At 37.1% G+C, this 18,724-nt stretch overlaps 1 protein-coding gene across 1 annotated transcript; it reads right to left on the bottom strand.

Moving 5' to 3' along the window:
* Positions 1-48: 48 nt before the first annotated feature.
* On the bottom strand, positions 49-15,284 carry LOC121635109 (plexin-C1-like). Its single transcript, XM_041978172.1, has 17 exons — positions 14,253-15,284; positions 13,331-13,459; positions 11,659-11,793; positions 11,469-11,569; positions 11,289-11,394; positions 11,045-11,207; positions 10,359-10,461; positions 10,115-10,190; positions 9,815-9,856; positions 9,554-9,687; positions 7,994-8,173; positions 7,233-7,341; positions 5,416-5,586; positions 5,169-5,327; positions 4,075-4,171; positions 3,270-3,366; positions 49-857 (listed from the first exon to the last, which is right to left on the bottom strand). The coding sequence occupies exons 1-16, from the start codon at positions 15,282-15,284 to the stop codon at positions 3,281-3,283; spliced, it is 2,823 nt and encodes a 940-aa protein (XP_041834106.1). The 3' UTR covers positions 49-857; positions 3,270-3,280.
* Positions 15,285-18,724: the final 3,440 nt, after the last annotated feature.

The raw sequence follows: 18,724 nt of genomic DNA, 5'->3' as shown, positions 1-18,724 counted from the left end.
AAACTGCTGAATACACAGATTATTTTTGGTTTTCCAGTTCACAAGGTTAGTTTTGTTTGTGATGCATAATGCTGTGTGTATCATGTGTGCAGAGTTTATTGTCATGTTAATGTCACCCAAGTCACCTAGTAGACACAGTGTGGAGTTTGCAGGAATATTACATTGAAGCCACGTTGATATATCTTCACAAACCTGGAGCCAGAACCTGTGAACAAGTGTGCAGGACCACAAGGCAGGACCATATTTTTAGATATAATAGATTTAAACTGGTGATATTCTAAAAAAAACTTTTGCTGTTGATTCCATATTGTGAAGTCAGAATATAAAATGACAAGAAGTTTAAATTTTCTATTATATGTTCTATTTTTTTCCTTTATTTTTCCATTGAGTGAAATTATTCAGCTTCTTATTTTGCAGGATGTCAGGGTTGTTCCAGATGGGTGTGAGCTTACATGGAATAATTGAAGACTTGGTTATCTTAAGAAATTCCCACCAAGCCATTAAAGAAGAACTGATGTTGATGCTTTTAAAACACTAGTGTGTTTTGATGGCTGAGCTGATGAATGGCAGTTCAGAGATAACCAGATCCTCACACAATGCTCTCTCTATATCTAACCACGGTTCATCCAGACCGTTAGGTTTAAGTCATTTGAAGATAGATTGCAGCTTGTTAGCTAAGAAATAGTTTGGGCTTAAGTGTGTGTTTTGTGTATATCCGGGTAGTCCTGTTTAGTCTTAAGCCTGCCACAGCAGCCAGTCCTCGTTGAGCATGTACAGAGCTTTCTCCGTCTCACTGTCCACCGGCCCTTTTGGCGAATTGCGCTCACCATGAGGAACAAGTGCTGGCCGGCGGTCTCCTGCACAAATGACATATATGATATTCAGCTGGTTATACAAGAAACATCCTGGAAAAATTTGTGTTAAAAACTTTAAACAGGTTTATTTAAAGTCTTTTTTGAACATTTATTTTGGTTCCTACTTGTAGGAAACAGCAAGATTTACACAATAAACAAATTTAGTAATAATGATTATTTTATCATTTTAACATGTATAATTTAAAATCATTATAAAGTGTGTGTCATACAGAGTAATAGAACCAAGTAAAGATACTGATGATTATGTCAATAACTCTCCTCTGATAGTATTTACAGAAAATGTTTGTAACCATGGTGATGCTTCCTTTAATAAAACTGTCATGGGTTATTTGTGCAGAGTAAATATAGACACAGCTAAATTTGCTTCACCCCGTAACAACTGGTCTAGTTTCTTAAAAAAGGATTCAGACTTTCAGGGTCACTGTGATGTAGATGTATAATGTTTTGCACCTTCACAGAAAATAAACCCATTTACAACGAGCTCCTTATACACTCTTATGAGCCATTATGAATGTTAGATGAAAGGTATGAAGACACAGATGGAAAAAATAAACCAAATGAAAGAGGAAGACGTTAGTGTGCGATGATGTGGGTTAATGCTGGTTTAAAGTTGTCAGACTGCATGCAAAATAAACAGCAAGAATAATATTACTGCAATGTTACTTTTTACTGTAGATAAATTAAAATATGTTTTCTGTAGAGAATATTTGAATTTGCAACAGCTTTTATTTTTAATGTACTTTTAGAGAAACCCCATTCTCTTTTCATGTTGAAGTTGAAGTTCTGCAAAATTTGACACCTTTTCCCCGCTTTGCGACCCTTGCATATGTAATTTGTTCTTAAAATGGGGCATTCTTCCTTCCTCTTATTTGTGTAATGTTTCCTGTGGCTCTGGCTACCATAGCAACAGCCAGAAGAGAACTTTACATTTGGTCGGTATTTTTTTCATTTATTTTTTCGCATGGAAGCTTTCTGACTAAGAGCTCCATTTAGTTTTATCTGTCTACAACTTGTTTAATAACTAAACTAAACACAGAGTGAAAGCTCATTTTTGTAGAAAACTGAATTACCAAGAGTCTAGTCGTCCTGACTCGAGTGAAGTCAGGAGAGACTCTGCTGGACCAAAGTCAGGTAAAAGTTTTATACCTTTCTCTTTACCATTGAAGATCATCCTGAACAGATAAGACCAGACAAAATGGAGCCTCTTCTCTCTGGACTCTGGAGTTATAAATCTACAGACTGGAGTCATAACAAGTACCCACTAACAGAGGTCTGAGGAAGATGAGGTCACCCTGTCCTCAGTTAACTTAACAAACGCAGATGAAGAAATGAACAAATGGAAAAGTATAACATAAAATGTAATATAGGAACAATCAATGTGAATACGATTAATAAATGAATGAATAAATGTATATAATAAAGTGACTACAGGTGTGATTATAATATAATATATATATATATAGCATAATAAGTTAAATTTCTTCCACATCATACTGTTTGAATTCCAGATGAATGGCTTTATTGATATGGTTAGAGACAAGGTTTCACTCTGCTGAGTCAGACTGAAGACCTTTTTGTTTGATTTTAAACAGTGCAAACAATGCAGCTCCCCTTATGTGTCAGTGGAAACTTTCTCCAGACGATAAGCCTGAAAAGTTCTTCATAGGACACAATTAGTCATCCCTTAACATATGCCAAGAAATATTTGTTGCAGTAAGCGTGGTGATGAGATCTTAGAAGAAGCCTGGAGATCAGTTGAAGGAAAGCTGTTATCCAGCAGTATGAATGAAACTTAGTCAATGAGGGAACAGAAGTAGCAGCTTGAGGGTACAGTTTTACGTCTTTCTCTTGAGGTATCTAAGCATAGCATTTGTATGGTACACACTCAAGTTTTTACCATATAAGGTTCTCTGTCCTACAGACTGGATTGACACACGGACATGCATTCAATGCAAATGAGCATCCTATGGGCAAACTCTATGATTGGAGGACACAGGACTGAGGAATTTTCTTTGTTTAAACCCTATATAAGACAGAACGAGGTTTTGGGACCTCCAGATTTTGCTGCAGAAATCTGTATTGATGTGTGAACTTTTGTAATAAACTTCTTTTTATTATTCAAGTCAGCATCCAGAGACGTTTTTTGCCTGAAAGCCAATTTTACATCTCCTGATCAAGATACATCACTCTGAAAAGTACTCTGCTTTATTTCTCTTTATGGCATAAAATATGCTGCACTGGAACCATAATCATCTACATCATCTAAACATCTTTCATTTTGGCTATCAAGTTAGTGGCATTCACTCTAATAAAAAAAAAAAAGCTGATACTAAGGAGTGGTGCTCAGTTTTATCATGCTGTTGTGTTGCTTAATTGTAAGAGAGTGTTACTGACCTTGTCTGATGTCATTCCTGATGTCGAGCTCCAGGTCTTCCATAAGCCTGCTCATGTTTCTGGCTTCGTAGACGTAGATGGTAGACGATCACCGTCACTGAAAAGCAAATGTGAGACCATGTTGAATTTTGCACACTTAGGGTCAGATTTACTATTTCTTTGCAGCTGGTGCAAACCCTGTTATGTCTTTGAAAAGCAACAGTATTTTGTATTTACAGTGGTAAGTTAACCCCTTAAAGCTGAGGACACAAAGATTTATATCGCTGGCCCTGCTGCATTTATTTATAGTTTCTTTTTTACTATACATATACTACACATATATAAAATAAATCAAGCAGAGGGATTTCTTAAGGTCTGAGCTTGCAATTCACTCATGGTTGTGGCATTTTTTAACCTTTTATTTTTAACCTCTTATGTGCGCTTTGTTTCAAAAGATACAACATAACTTATGTAGCTTTGATTTCACCATTCAAAGTTTTCTCCTGCATTTTCCTGAAGTGTAGAGAAATGGCACTGAAACCAATATCAAAAAGGTTTTTATTCAAGAGTCATTGGCTTTTATCCATTTACTCATTGTAAGAAAAATCATGCATATTATAATTATATTTTCCTATTATAATATGTGATTCATTATACTTTCTACAAATCATTATGTTTTAAGTATTAAGATTTAGAAAATGTACTCAGCAGCATTCTTTGTGCATGTGTGCTGGTTTTATGCTTGAGTCTGAAAAAACACAAGGCCATGTTCAAACTGAACCTGTATGTGCCTTTAAAGCTATGAAGGACTAAAATATGAACTTACCAATGATGATGACAGGTATCACCACTAATGTAAGCAATGCCAAAAGTAACAGCAGTGAAGAGCTCTTGTGTGTTATGGTCTCATCTCCAAATTTTATCTGAAATAAATATAATCACACTGTACTTGAAATGTACAGTATACTGTCAAATGCAACGATGTCAAACATTATGAACAAGTTATGAACATAAAGCCTGTAGTTTAAATATGTATTACATGTGTTACGACCCAAATCTGGGGTGTGACTGGGTGCAACAAAGTTACGTCGGGACGAAGATGTAAAAGGTGAATACAGCACATTTTATTTACACAAACATGGAACATAGAATAAAACCTGGAACAAAGGAAAAACATGTGTTGGGGTTAGTGAAACTGCTGAAATAAATACACAAAGGAATTAACAAAACCCTATATAAAACCCACCGAGTGAAACCAAATGAAAATACAGAACTCGGTGTGAAAACCAAACCAAAGAGCAGCAGTTCCATAAACTAATGTGACAACCAAAACACTAAACTAGCCCAACACCAAACTAAACAAAAGATAACCAAAATGGCAGAACACAAACCGAAGTGTAGCAAAGCTTGAACTAAACTGAGTGTATAACAAAGGTGCGTCCAAACTAAACGGACTGCTCTACCGTCCCCCACGGGGAACACACACTCGAACAGTCCAACACACACAAGACTACCAAAAAGCTGCAGCCTGATTGACTGCTCGTTCAGCCAATAAGAGGGGAGGAGACTGGGGTGTGGTGGAATCCATCCAATCCAGACTGAGCTCTGACTCAAGCAATCAGCGGCAGAATGAGCCGCAGCTGCCAGCAATCATGTGAGGCCTACATTCAGTTACAAAAAGTCTGCAGAAATACCCACGGAGGAATTTAATTTTATTTGATTTTTTTTCTGTTTAGTCCATATTGTACTGTATTATAGAGAGCATCCTTATCATCTACTTTATTATCCACTTCTGGGGAATCTGAACTTATCTGGTACTACACTGTAAAGGTAAACCAATTACTACAGTGGAAACATCAAATTTAATCTTGACAGCTCAAAAAACTGCAAAGCTTAATGTAACATGATTTAAAAACTTACCTGCAGCTGCTGAAACTTGGTGTTGCCTCCCTGTTTGATATCGCAAGTGAAAGTGTTGTTACTGGCTTTGAGTATGCCGACACAGGGATGGTGCGTTTCTTCATGAACACCCCAAACTGAGAGCTCTGCTGCTGTTATCTCCAGATTATCTGGCTCTTTCTGTTAAAGCAATACAAATAAATTATTATCTTTAACATGTTTTATAAAAGGATGCCACTTATGCATGTGGAATTAAAAAATTCTGTACCTGTATAGTGACACGGACATGATCCCCTGTGCTCACGGATGTGAAGTTGGTAAACACTGGGTCTGGATAGTAAGTAATACTGGAGCAGGCCAGTGTTTGATTGGCTACTTTCACAGACAAAGTACTGTGGGAAACAGTGCTTTCAGCTGCAGGTGTTTCATAGATGAGATACTGCAGAGAAATGAAACACCAGCTTTATTATATATCAGAAGAAAATATGGCTATCATAACAAGGTGATCTAGGTCAGTGGTTCCCAACCTGAGGTTCCTGACCCTTCAAGGGGGTCCCCACAGAGCACAAGGGGTCCCCGAAGATTTGACTGTTCAGAGCCAGTGTGATTAAAATTAAGGCCACGTCCACACAGAGAGGAGATGATGTGCATCAGCTTAAGATTTTTTTTATTAATTTGGTTTGTTACATTATTCTTTTATGAAAAGGACAGGAAAGGACTGAGCCAGAACGCATTATTTATGGCAAGGAGCTAGCTAAAGAAAGCAACAAACCAAGCATGGTTTCTGCACAGGGTGGGGAAGGGGATCCATGGCTTTTGGTAGTTGCTTGAAAGGGGGTTTTAAGGAAAATAGGTTGGAAACCAATGATCTAAGTAATGGATTTCACAACAAAATACTAAATATCACAATAAAACAAATATATTGGCAACTGTAATGTAACAGTACAGGTCTTCAAAATATAGTAGAATGTGAATGTGGTGATATAAGATGTGATGTGACAAAACAAAACCAGACATACAAAAAGTAGAGATGCTGTGCAAGATGTAAAAAACAGAATATATTGATTGTAAATCTAGTAAATTAATATTTTATTCACAACAGAAAATTGAACACATTAAACTGAAATTGAGACATTTTAGTATTTCATGAAAAACTGCTTCCTCTTGAATTTGATGGCAGCAACACATCTAAAAAACGCTGGGAAAGACGAACCACCTGTTTACTGTTTAACATTTTCTTTGTTGTAAATTCGGTTACATGATGCAACAGTGATGGAGTCTTTCCAGATGAGGAGTTGCCAGTTTCTATCAGCTTTAATGTGTTCTTATACTGATCGTCAGCCGTGTCCCCTTTGCACAGAGATGTCTCCGTATTCTCAGATTCTTTTATAGTATTATGTACTGTAGATCATGGAAATTTAGTATTTACAATTTGTTGAAGAAAATTCTTCTAAAATGGATCCACAATTTGTATTTGTTTTTCTTTTCCTTTTGTTTCACATTGACAATCATCTGCTTATCTTTTTTTTTTGAGAGAGACTCTGCCTCTCTTAGGTGCTCTTTTTATGTCCAATTATGTTGCTGATCTACTAACAATTAACCAAATAAGTCACAACTTTTTTTCTCCAGCTGTTTCTTTTTAGACCTTTTCCACCATTTCTTGCATCCGTCTCAACATTTTTACAACTTGATGCTTAAGATGAGGAAATATTTACAATTAATTAGTAAAATGTCTCACTTTTATCATTTCAAGTTTCCTTTTGTTTTTTTATAATAAAGAATGTGTTTATTAGATTTGAAAATGATTGCATTCTGTTTTTATTTAGTTTTACACAGCAATCCAATTTCTTTTTTCTTTTTTTTTTTTTTTTGGTAATAGGGGTTTGAAACAAATCGTACTTCTACATATGTTACATACTTAAATTACAAAATACAAGAATGCATTGGATGATGTCACATATTCATATAAGTTGTAATTTAGTGGAGTGTTGTGATATTACAGCAATGTAGTAAAATACAGTGTAATGTAGGGGGAAAGTAAATCTTGGATAAAAATCTGATGGGATGTTGTGTCTGCAGAGCCACCTGATAGCTGCTGTTTCTGGGAATAACAACTTTCTGAGGGTTGTGGCTGTGTATGACCCCCTCCACAAACTCCAGGTGGGCCCCACTGAGTGTCATCTTCCTCTTCCCACTGCAGGACACGGAGCAGCAGCCAATCACAGGAGATGAAATTAAAACACAAAGAAAGGCTTTTCTGTACCTGATATCTAAATATATCATTACTTTCACTTATTTATATTTACCGTCATACCTAAATCATGCTCAGAGGATCTAAAGATGCTCCGCTTTGCACCAAAGTGTTTGATGGACTCAACAAATACAACCATGCAAAAAAGCTAAATAGACTCTAAGTAGACGTCCTAGTTCCCTCATGTACTAGCATAATAAATCTCATGAATCATCCTAGATCTCAGAAGGAAGAAGTTGCTAACTTCATAGTTTCTTGATGGCCATAGAAGAACATTGAACTTAATGTGCCTTAATACTAAAACTGTGTAAGCCATTGCTTTTGAGAAGTGACTCTCTTATCCTACCAGATCACCCGCAGCCTGTAGCTGTGACTAACTCTGTAACCTAGAATAAGTTTCAGTGAAATTTCCTACCACTGGTTAGAAATCACTTAAGTCAAAGTGTCAATAAATGATTTAATATTGTTGACATTTTCTATTAAATTTAACACATGAATTGAGGCTACATTCATTAAATGCATTCTTTAATGTATTATTTCTGGACATGTTTCACCTAAATGAGTTATTTTGGTAAAAAAAATATTAAGCAAATACCTCCTCCATGAGCTGCTCGGTGTAACGCTGCTGCAGACTGGTGAAGACTTGTAGGTGATTATAGCATTACTGTGGCAGCTACCATCTGGGAGAAGAAGACACACTTTGACCAAGCCTTTAATATCTGTACTGGGAATGTGGAACGTCAGAGTCACACCAGTGTTGTTCCAAACAGGAGATCTGACCAGAAAACACAAGATGACGCAGAAACAGTCAAACTGAGCAAGATTCACCAACATCAGCATGCAGTCCTGTGAAAAAGAAACTGTCCTCTCTTTTAGTTACAAAGTCTAAAGACATAATAAAATCACCTGGTCTTCCCAAGTCTGTTAGATAAATACAGACTCAGATAAACAACAACACATGACATATCACACTGTGTCATTATTCATTTCACAAGAATAAAGTCAAACGTGCTCCCTTACTGCTTCTATAGGAAACAAGAGGGGAAGCTGTAGCTGGGTTCTGCTGATCAAATGTATTTGATTATATGATTATCAGCAAGTGTGAACACTTCTATAAAAGAAGATGTTTTTAGTAGCTTGCTGGTCTGGAGCAGGTGTGTTAACACAATGTTAAGAAGGAAAGGCATCAGCAAAGAGAGAGAAGCCATTTTGAAAAAGGTTTAAAAACAATGTGGATTTCCTCAAACAGCGAGGAAAATTATTCGTATGTGGATTGCATCAAAATCACCCCAAAATCGGTCTGTGCAATGCAAAGAAATACAAGAAACCCAAGAGCTGCATATCAGACTCAACAGATTCAATTAAAGTTAATCGTTCATGATAAGAATAAGAAAAACATTTAACAAAAATGGCTTGTTTTTCAGGAGATAGCCTCTTCTTTCCAGATGTCAAGTATGGGCTTATTTTGCAGCCATAGGAACGGGACATCTTGCAGACATTTATTCAACCTTGAACTCCTCTAAATACTGAAGCATTCCAGCATTAAACATGAAACCATCTGTGTGGCAGCTAAAGTCGTGTGACAATCATACAACAGGATGCTATGGTGTAACCTTAAGACATCTCAGATCTCAATACGCTGAAGCCACATAGTAAAGAAGAAATCCTTCTATAATGATGTGAGAGATTGATAATCATACACGGACAATGATTACTTAAAGTATTGCCACTAAAACTGGCTCTAGATGTTATGCAATAATTCACTTAATTTATCGTCACTGGTTCTGCATTTTGGTTTAGATTTAGTCAAATAAATGATGGTAATGTAGAAAAAAAGGAAATGCTGCAAGTTTCACAGTTAAGGTTTTTCCAAGGGATAAAAATCTGACAGATCAGCTGCTGTTTCCCAGAAACAGATGCTTTTAGAAAACAACACCAACATTTACAGACTAGATTCCTCAGAAACAGAAAAAGTGTGTTAACAAAATTAATGTGAAAATATTTCAAAGTGTTGCCCAACATTTTTTTCATATTAAGTATAAACTAAATCTAAAGTGTGGGTCTGCAGCAAACCTGCAGAAAATAACGTAATTTTTATAATTCAGTTTGTTATTTATAGTCTAAGAATGGTTGCAGTTTTCTGTAAATGACTCACTCCCGTGGAGAGCAGTCCATGTCCGCCTGGATCCTCACGCCAGTCACACTATGGAGGTTATGACCTGACAGCAAAGCATGGTTTCTGCCGTAGAAAGACACAGCACTGGGTTCGATGGAGGAGATTTCTGGCCTCTGACAGCAAACACACACACACACACAGACACACACACAAACAATTAACTTTCCTTGAATACAATCTGCTCTCCTGAGGTTTTACTGACTGTGAATAAGATGAGTGAGAAATGACGTTCAGACTTACAGAAAAGTTCATCCCAGCCTCCATCTTTTGGCAAAAACTGTCCTGCAAGAGGACAAAAAGAAAATGTGCTCAGTAACTCAGATTGCAGCGAGCAATTTATTTATTTATTAATTGTTTGTATTTTTGTCTTCGCATGTAATAAATATTTGAACTTCAGAGAATCTTCAGCCATCTTTTAATAAATTACAATTAATGTGATGATTGGATGATAAAAGCATTTGGTATGGCAATATAAAGAATATAAAAATGACATATATAGTTTTAAAGCTTATTTAAATCCAATTTTAAAATCTTTATTACATTCTGAACGCCTTCGTTGGCCCAGGAGCAGGCATTGTTGCTCCATCCACATCCAGCCTTGATACACTTCTGACACCTGAGGAGAAAATGAGATGGGTACATTAATATGTTTAACACCACCAGTATGGATCATATAAAATGCAACGTAAGCAGCACAGTGTCAGATGTTGATCATTTTGCAGCTTTTACATGTGGCAGGTGAATATCTTGATTCATGGTCTGTTGAACATCTGATCACACTTACATAACAGGACTCGGTGGTCCACGAATATCAGAGCAGTTGATTACATTCAGTTTTTCTGTCAGTGTCGTCGTTCCAAGTCTTATCTTTACTGTGACAGCCAGACCTGGGAATTAAAAATAAGCTCTATCATTTAGTCAAATTACTTCATGGCTAGAAGAAAGAAAAAATAAAAGTTTTGTGGTCTTTGTAATTTTTAATTTAAAACTCTGAGAACGAGGTCTGATCTTTACATGAGTCACAATTACAGTATATTTAAAATCAGACTAAGATGACACACTATGTTTTGTTTTCTTGTCTGTACTGGACACACTAGATATCCATTCACAATTAAGATTTAAAACATGTGAAGTTCTGTCTTATGTTTAAACTTCTCCAAAAACAAACATGGAGTTAGGTGATCTGCTTAAAGAGATTAAGTTTGGTAGAGATGGTAAAGTAAACAAGGTGTTATTTACCATTTCATTACAGCAACTTTCACAGGACCTGAGATGAATTTATCTTAGATTAGATGACATCTTAACTACACTGCCTTCAGTCCAGCAGTTTTTAGTTCCATCCATTTCCTATACCTATCATGGGGGGCTGGAGCCTATCCCAGCAGTTACTAGGTAAGAGGCTGGTTACACCCTGGTTACATGACAATTCCTTAAATTTAAATTCGTAGATCATTTATTAAAGTTACTGACCGTCTGCAGGAAGAGGCTCATTAGAAAGGATGTTTGTGCATTGTGGGAACTTTGGAGGAGAGGATATCTGGTCTAGAGTCCTGGAGGGTGAAGAGAACTGACAGGCAAAGTTTGACAGTGCATCTGGGCTCCCAGCCAGGTGTGTCTGGACGTCAAGTTTGATCTGAAAAAGGAATAAATGTGAGAGACAAATAACTGATGGTAGTTACTAATGAATTAAGTATTAAGTGTGTTTGTAATCTACCTGTCCAGTGGGGTCCATTTCAACTTTGTGGGAAACAATTTTCTGGTGTAATTCATCAGGGATGGACAACCAGTCTGAATCTTTGCAGTCACTTTCAAACGTGCAGCTGGAGAAAGAGAAAAATGTCATCCTCATGTTTAAATATCTACAATTGTGAGCTGCAGATGATGTTTCTCTGACCTTTTCTTAGAGCCACACCAGACACAGTATGGATCCTGTGCAGACCAACACTCCTGCACATCTCTGTATGAGCCACAGTTTGCCACAGGTTGATGCCTGATCTGGAGCAAAGAAACAACATTTAGAAACACATTACAACAAAACACACGTCTATGAATACTAACATAATATAATTAAGTATTTTAGGTACCTGGTTTCTAAATGGCACATACACATATTTATAATCCACTGGGTCCAGAAGTATGTTAGGAAACACTTGGCGATCGTTGTTGGCTCTGTAGAGCACCCTGGGACAGGCAGGGCGATAGTTTCTGTCCACAACAAGCTGACAAGAAAACAAATTGTTATGCTTCTGAGACACTTTGCTGCCATGTTGGTACATTTGGTTGAAATGTTTACATCAAACCAGAAAGGAAAACACACATAATCATTGGCTTTTAACTCAACCTGAGTTGCTGGCTTTTATGCTGGCTCTCTTAATGTTTTTATTATGGAGTTATCATAGTTATAGTTATATGTTTTAATTGTTTGAGTTGTTTTGTGCTCTAAAATGTAAATAGTGTCTCTTATCCTTGTCATATACTGTAGATGGACCAGAGACTTGACCTGAGCAAACATGTCCCCTGCACTTTCTCAAAAGGCCGTTTTGGTTGCCTGCACTTCTTACTGTCCAAAAACAATGTTTCATTGTTGTAAACAGAGAAAGGTCAAGCACTAGGACCAAGCGGAAAACGGTCGCTCAAGCTAAAGCCTGTTTCCCTTCGTTTAGACCGCCCACAAGCTCCCCCATTGGCTCTGCTACTTCTTGTGTGATTGGCTGTCCCCGCTGTCACTCCACTTTGCACAACGGTAAGTCTGCGGCCAGGTGTTTGTCTGCTGAAGCTGAGCAGAGTTGCAGCGCATTGAGGAGTTTAGAGACCTGGCTTCGCAACTGCATGAGCAAGAAACGCATTAACATTGTGGCATTTTGTCTCATACATCAAGAAGGAGTTGATGCTTTAGACAGAAAGAAACTCTGCCAGGAATTTATGTCTGCCAAATGATCTTTGGTTGAGTTCATTATGTTGACCCTTCTGTGGTTTTGCTGCTCACTTTTCATTTACAAAAAAAAAATGATTCTGTGTTATACTTATTTAAAATAAAATTTAATAATTTAATACTTCACTGAATAATGGACATTTTATTCAATTTCTTGTGATGCCAGTTTGAGCTGCCCACCATTGGGTGGTGCTATGTAAATTATTATAATCCATAAATAAGTAAAATTGGTGGTACTGCGTTGGTGTGAAGTTGATTAACAAGGTGAAACAAAATTGGGTGATAACATTTTGCTACATGCTTTACAACCAGTCAAACCAAAAAAGGGAGCATTAAGCTTAAAAGTAGCAATAGAAAACTAAAAGAACTACTAGAAAACACAGTGAGCTGAAAGATTAGTTTTATAAAAAAAATACTTCTGCCTCCACCTCTGAAATCAAAATTCCATCCATGTCCACTTTGTTGCCAGACTTAGTCAGGACATACAAAACAGGATGTGATGCAACTATGTAAAGAGTGAAAAGTGTCTTAATCTTAAACCTGTTGATGAATTTGTTGTCTTCATTGGTCTTTTTACATTTATGCTCAACATTATATAGCATAATGGGAGCTTCATTTTGTGTGTATTTCACTGTTTTAAAAGAGCTTACATGTCCATAGTACATAGCAAACGGAGCAAATGGAACAGTACTACTGGAAATCATGGTGGTAGTGTTGAACAGAATAAAGATGAAAGGATAATGGAAGTATTTACAGAACCTCTGTTAAGCAAACAATCATATTGCTATCAGAAATGGTGGATGAACGTTATTTCATCCCCTCACCTTGATGAGCTGCCCGTCTCCTGTTCCAATGAAGAAGACCATCCAGCTCCTCTGTCTCACTGCCAGCACAGATGTCATGTGGTTCTGCTTGAAGAGCACCGCATTTGGTTTCAGGATCTTTGGTTCTGACTGAGAAACAAGTATAATGATCAGATCTGATGTTTATAGACAGTTGGAGATGTGTATGTATTAAAGGCTTCAATAGAGTAACAGCCTGTTATTAAACAATTGTAAAGGTCCCCAGCATGGACATTGTTTAGCTCTTACATTGGTTTATGGTTGTGTCAAGGAAGTTTGGATGATATTAAATTATTTCATCTATCAATCTATTTACATGGAGAAAGAGGGAGAGGGAAACTTTTTTAAAACTGCCTTTTTGGAGGCAAAATGTATGTAAATCAACCTTAGATCAGGAATGTAAAACTCCAGTCTTTGAGGGTCACTGCCCTGCAGATTGTATACATTTTAGATTTTTCCCTGACACACCTCAACACACCTGACTAAAAATAAACAAAGTATAGGTTCTTTAGACTTTTCAGACTCAGAAAACACCAGATAACATCACCTTTGGCTTAAGTTGACATAAATGAGTTCAACTTGCAAACATAATTAAACATTATCTGTTCAGAGGAAATTACATAAATCAGGCTTTTAAAGTTGAATGGCTCTTAACGGGTCAGAAATTTGAGGAGGATTGTTTGGTCAAGAAATGAAGGAAATGTGCCTCAGACCAGTGGGAATCTGCATTTTACTCCAAGAAGTTAAAATTTGAGATTTCTGGTGAGATGTAGTGAAGGAAATTTCCTGTCATTTGCATGTGTGGTTCCCACTGTAAAGCAAACTTTACCGGTGGGAATTTTACTCATTTTATTTCTAGAATTTTAAACTTTTAAAATAAAAAAAAGACTGTTGTGCAACCTACCGTGGTTCCAGGTTTGTTTACGTAGAAGTTTGGATCTATATAAGACGCACCGCTCTGCTGCGCACTGCTGCGATCAGGGCTGATGTCAAACACCACCAGCTCTGTGTTGCTTTCTTCTCCGTCCACACTGAACACGCCGCTCCAAAGCACCTGCTGTCCACCCGGGATGATGGAGGAGGCCAAGAGTCTGCAGCTTCCACCTCCTTCAGAGATATTGAGGGTCGCACCTTGCAGAGACTTGAGAGTCTGGGTTTTACTTTTTTCACTCTCAAGCCAAATAAGACGGACTTTGGTTTGAGACATGAGATTTTCATCGCTTGGGCGCACGTTGGAGAGCAGATACACCGTTGAATTGATCTGAAATCCGTCCACAAATTCCACATCACCTTCACTTCTGATTACAGTTGTGCTGCGGTCATCGGTTACAGAAAATAAGCCTCCACTCTGTGTGTTATCGACAGAGTAAAGGTTGATTGTCTTTGAATCTGAGCTGCACTGGATACTTGATTCTTCTCTGTGTTGTTGTATCGCTGTCAGAATATAAGTGTCTGTCTGAGTTGAATCTTTCTTCACATCCACCAGAAAACCGACAGAAGCGTTGCTGCGCCTCTTTGGTCCCACCAGGATGTTTTCACTGTGCAGAAGGTTAGAGATGTTCTTCAGGTCCAGAATTTCACAGTAACCACACTCCTTGTCGATCACTCCGCAGCTGACCAGAGTCTTATTCTCAACAAATGGTAACAACAAGGTAACTCTGAGAGTTGTGGTCCACGGAGCCGACTCAGAGACCCGGTGAAACTTGTTCTCATCTGATGGGTCCGCGTCCTTCAAGACCCCCCTTTGGTTCAAACTGCAGATCAGTTTCAGGTCGTGGCTCAGCTGGTAAAGCTTCTGTTCTGTAGCGACGTAAACGTTGTTGTTGCTCACAGCGAATTTCTGGAGGTCTCCATCAAAAGTAAAACCTTCATCTTCTTCCAGATTCAGAACCGGTTCTACCCACAGAGAGCAAAACAAACTGAGCAGCAGGATCATGTTGAGGGGCCGAGTCAGCTCTAAATGAGACACCTTCCTTCACTGACAGCCTGCATGATTCTGTTCTCCAACACACTTTGTTGTCGCGCGTAAAAGCGCACGGCGCATCAGCTGAAAGAATTTCTGAAACTGGGAGGAGCTCCGAGCGAAACTGAAACTAGCAAATAATTCGTGATATGACACGCACAAATGTCCTCATTTATGTTCCTAACAAGTCCTTACAGTTCAGCTATAAAACCTTAATAAACCAGTTCTGTCTGCTCTCACAAGAAATCAGAACATATTTACTCAGATTTCTGTGTCTCTGTACCCGCCATTGCAGAATCAAGCTGTAGCTTTAAAAACTGCATCTGTATCTTATTCATTATGTATTTTGGTGACTTTATTCCTTTCAGTTCACTTGGCTGTCTTCCTACACAGACACAACTAAGACTAAAACTGAAACATTTCCTGACTTAGATTAAATTAAAAGTTGATATGAATTTTGGACAAGTGTAGGACAGGGAAAAATAATATTATTAGGCATCTGTGAGTTTAGTGTGACATTTCATGGTCACATGTACGTTCATCATCCTCTCCGTATACTTTATGGACATCTTTCTGTATCAGCACAGCAAAAGCGACATCTAGTGTCTTTCTCTAGTTTGCATGCATACACCCCTGGCCAAAAAAATCACAACTCTTGGAACATGCTCATTAATCTATTACTCTTTTTTTTGGAGGGGAAAAATAAATAAATGAATAAATCAAATGACACAACATTGTGAACAGCTGAGCATCCTGATTTAGTAAAAGCTAAAACAAAAATAAGTAATAATAATACAATTGCTGTGATCAATAGCATTTCTGGATGCCTTAAAAATGTATTTACAAAAGGGGCTATGATATGGAGTTCATATTTAATTCCTGAAGAAAAGTTTTAACACTCTTTTCTCAGAATATTATCATCTCCTTTCAATTGATAGAACTAGAAAAGTGTCCAAAACTTTTTATTCACTGTCGAAGTAACAACAATAGTGATAGGACACCCTGCATTAGGACTGAGTACCAGGGCGGCATTTGATCATTGTGGGCGGGCACCATTTATAAAATTAATTCTGACTTTAAAAGAGGACAAATCCCATTTTAATAATTCAATATTTGACGCATGACGAAACAGATTAGGTATAATTCCCTCGAAGCACAAGCAGACACAAGTGGCTTTCTGGTAACTGGTTTATTTGAAGACGTCTCCTCCAATTTCACCGTGAAAACTGATCAAAAATATTAAAGGAAAATAAAAGAAGATACTGTGTCAGTTTGACATAAAAATAACATGCACAGCTTGCAAATACCCTTTTGCTAAAGTGAAATACAAACTAAACAAACAAATACCTCGTTGGCTCCTTGCAAGGGAATTTTCAGTTTTCGGGAAATATCAAAATCGTTTACATCCTGCAGCTTATCTCATACCATTGCGGTGAGTGCTAGTTGATTATCTTTTACTTAAATGAGAGCAGCTCAACCGGATATAACTTGGGGTGTGTCAAAATAAAAGCACTTTACTCTTCTGTTACATAATAAATTAAACTTGAAATTCTTAATTATTTACTTGTTACAAAAAAGAAACACAAACATACAATATTGGAAATAAAATAAGTATTTTAGACAAAATGACTGTCACAGTTATATTAGGTATGGAATACAAAAAATAATTTTTTTTTCTCTAGTATTGAGAGAGAGAGAGGGGGGGGGGGGGGTACAATGCAAATTAATTTGTTATTGTACAGGCCATTAGACTGGGCTTTATCGTTGTGAAAAGATTAGAATCTGCTGTTTGTCTGATGTGTCGACCATAATTACGGAATATCTTATATTAAATTAAGTCATCCTACTGCAATTTCTGTTAAACTTGGTTTCAGAAGAGAATATTGGAAACCATTGTGTAAGACAATAAGCAGGGGGTAGAGGACTGATTTGCAAACCTTAATGAATTCTGTTTTAGGAAATTTAGAGGAAAAATGTTGATAAAATATTTCCATTTATCAACAAAACGTCCATTACAAAAAAATGCCTCTTTCATACCAATTCTGTTTAAATATTGGCTTCCTATTAATGGTTATCACTCTATTATTCCATAAAGTAGAAGCATGGGGAAAAAAGTTGTGTGAAAAAGGAACTTTTAACAAATTAATTTTAAAGGTATCTACCAATGACTCAAAATCTAATGGTCTAATACTTCATATTCTTTTTACCAAATGTCTTTTTTTAATGTATGATTAATTTTATTCTTCCATAAAAAAAATTTAAAAAATTACGGAAGCGTGGAGCTGTCACCCAAATAAAAAAAAAAATCGGACCTTATCACGTTATAACGTGATAAGTTTATTTCTAAAAACGTGAAACGTATCACGTTATAACGTAATAAGTTTATTATAAGAACATAGCCTGTACTATATGCAGATGTTGTTACGACCTATATTGGAGAAAAACACATTTTATGGAAAATATACTCATCATGCAGAAACTTTTCAGTTCTTTTTGACAATGATTAATTGTTCTACTCTGGTTTATTGTTGTACAGAAATGTGGGACAGTTATGAGAAACACGTAGGTCACCTGCCTGCGCACAGTGAGACGGTGCGTGCCTGTGTGTCTGAATTGCCACAGAGCAGGCATCCCCAACTTGGGACCTCTTGAGCCAGTGTCCTGCAGGTTTTCAGTATGTCCATACTGCAGCACACCTGACTCAAATAACGGGTCGTTAAGAGGCTGGTGCAGACCTGGTTTATTATTGTACACAAGACCTTTATAAGCAACACCGTGCGTCACCTGTCTGCATGCAGTGAGACGGTGCGTGCATGTGTCTGAGTGGCAATAGAGTGTGTGCGCTGCTTTCAGTTAATAATATGTTGTCTCCTGACAATAAAGATGAAAATTATAAAGGCTATATGCACCGCTGGGACTGGGAGAAATAAGTTGCCGACACAAAGACGTGGTCCTACTTAAAGGGTGCAACGTCAACAAGTGTCCTCCAAGCTTCATCAAATCTCTCCAGTGAAGTAAAACTTAATCCCATGTAGTAAATTAGGAATTTCTCTGGAAATAATAAACCATACTGAAAACCTAATATAACTGTGACAGTTATTTTGTCTAAAATACTTATTTTATTTCCAATATTGTATGTTTGTGTTTCTTTTTTGTAACAAGTAAATAATTAAGAATTTCAAGTTTAATTTATTATGTAACAGAAGAGTAAAGTGCTTTTATTTTGACACACCCCAAGTTATATTCGGTTGAGCTGCTCTCATTAAAGTAAAAGATAATCAACTAGCACTCACCGCAATGGTATGAGATAAGCTGCAGGATGTAAACGATTTTGATATTTCCCGAAAACTGAAAATTCCCTTGCAAGGAGCATGCAGCCAACGAGGTATTTGTTTGTTTAGTTTGTATTTCAC

This window comes from Melanotaenia boesemani, chromosome 23, assembly GCF_017639745.1.
Source record: "Melanotaenia boesemani isolate fMelBoe1 chromosome 23, fMelBoe1.pri, whole genome shotgun sequence".
Classification (NCBI taxonomy): Eukaryota; Metazoa; Chordata; class Actinopteri; order Atheriniformes; family Melanotaeniidae; genus Melanotaenia; species Melanotaenia boesemani.
Note: the sequence above shows the minus strand (reverse complement) of the source record. Positions and strands in the feature narration are given on the sequence as shown.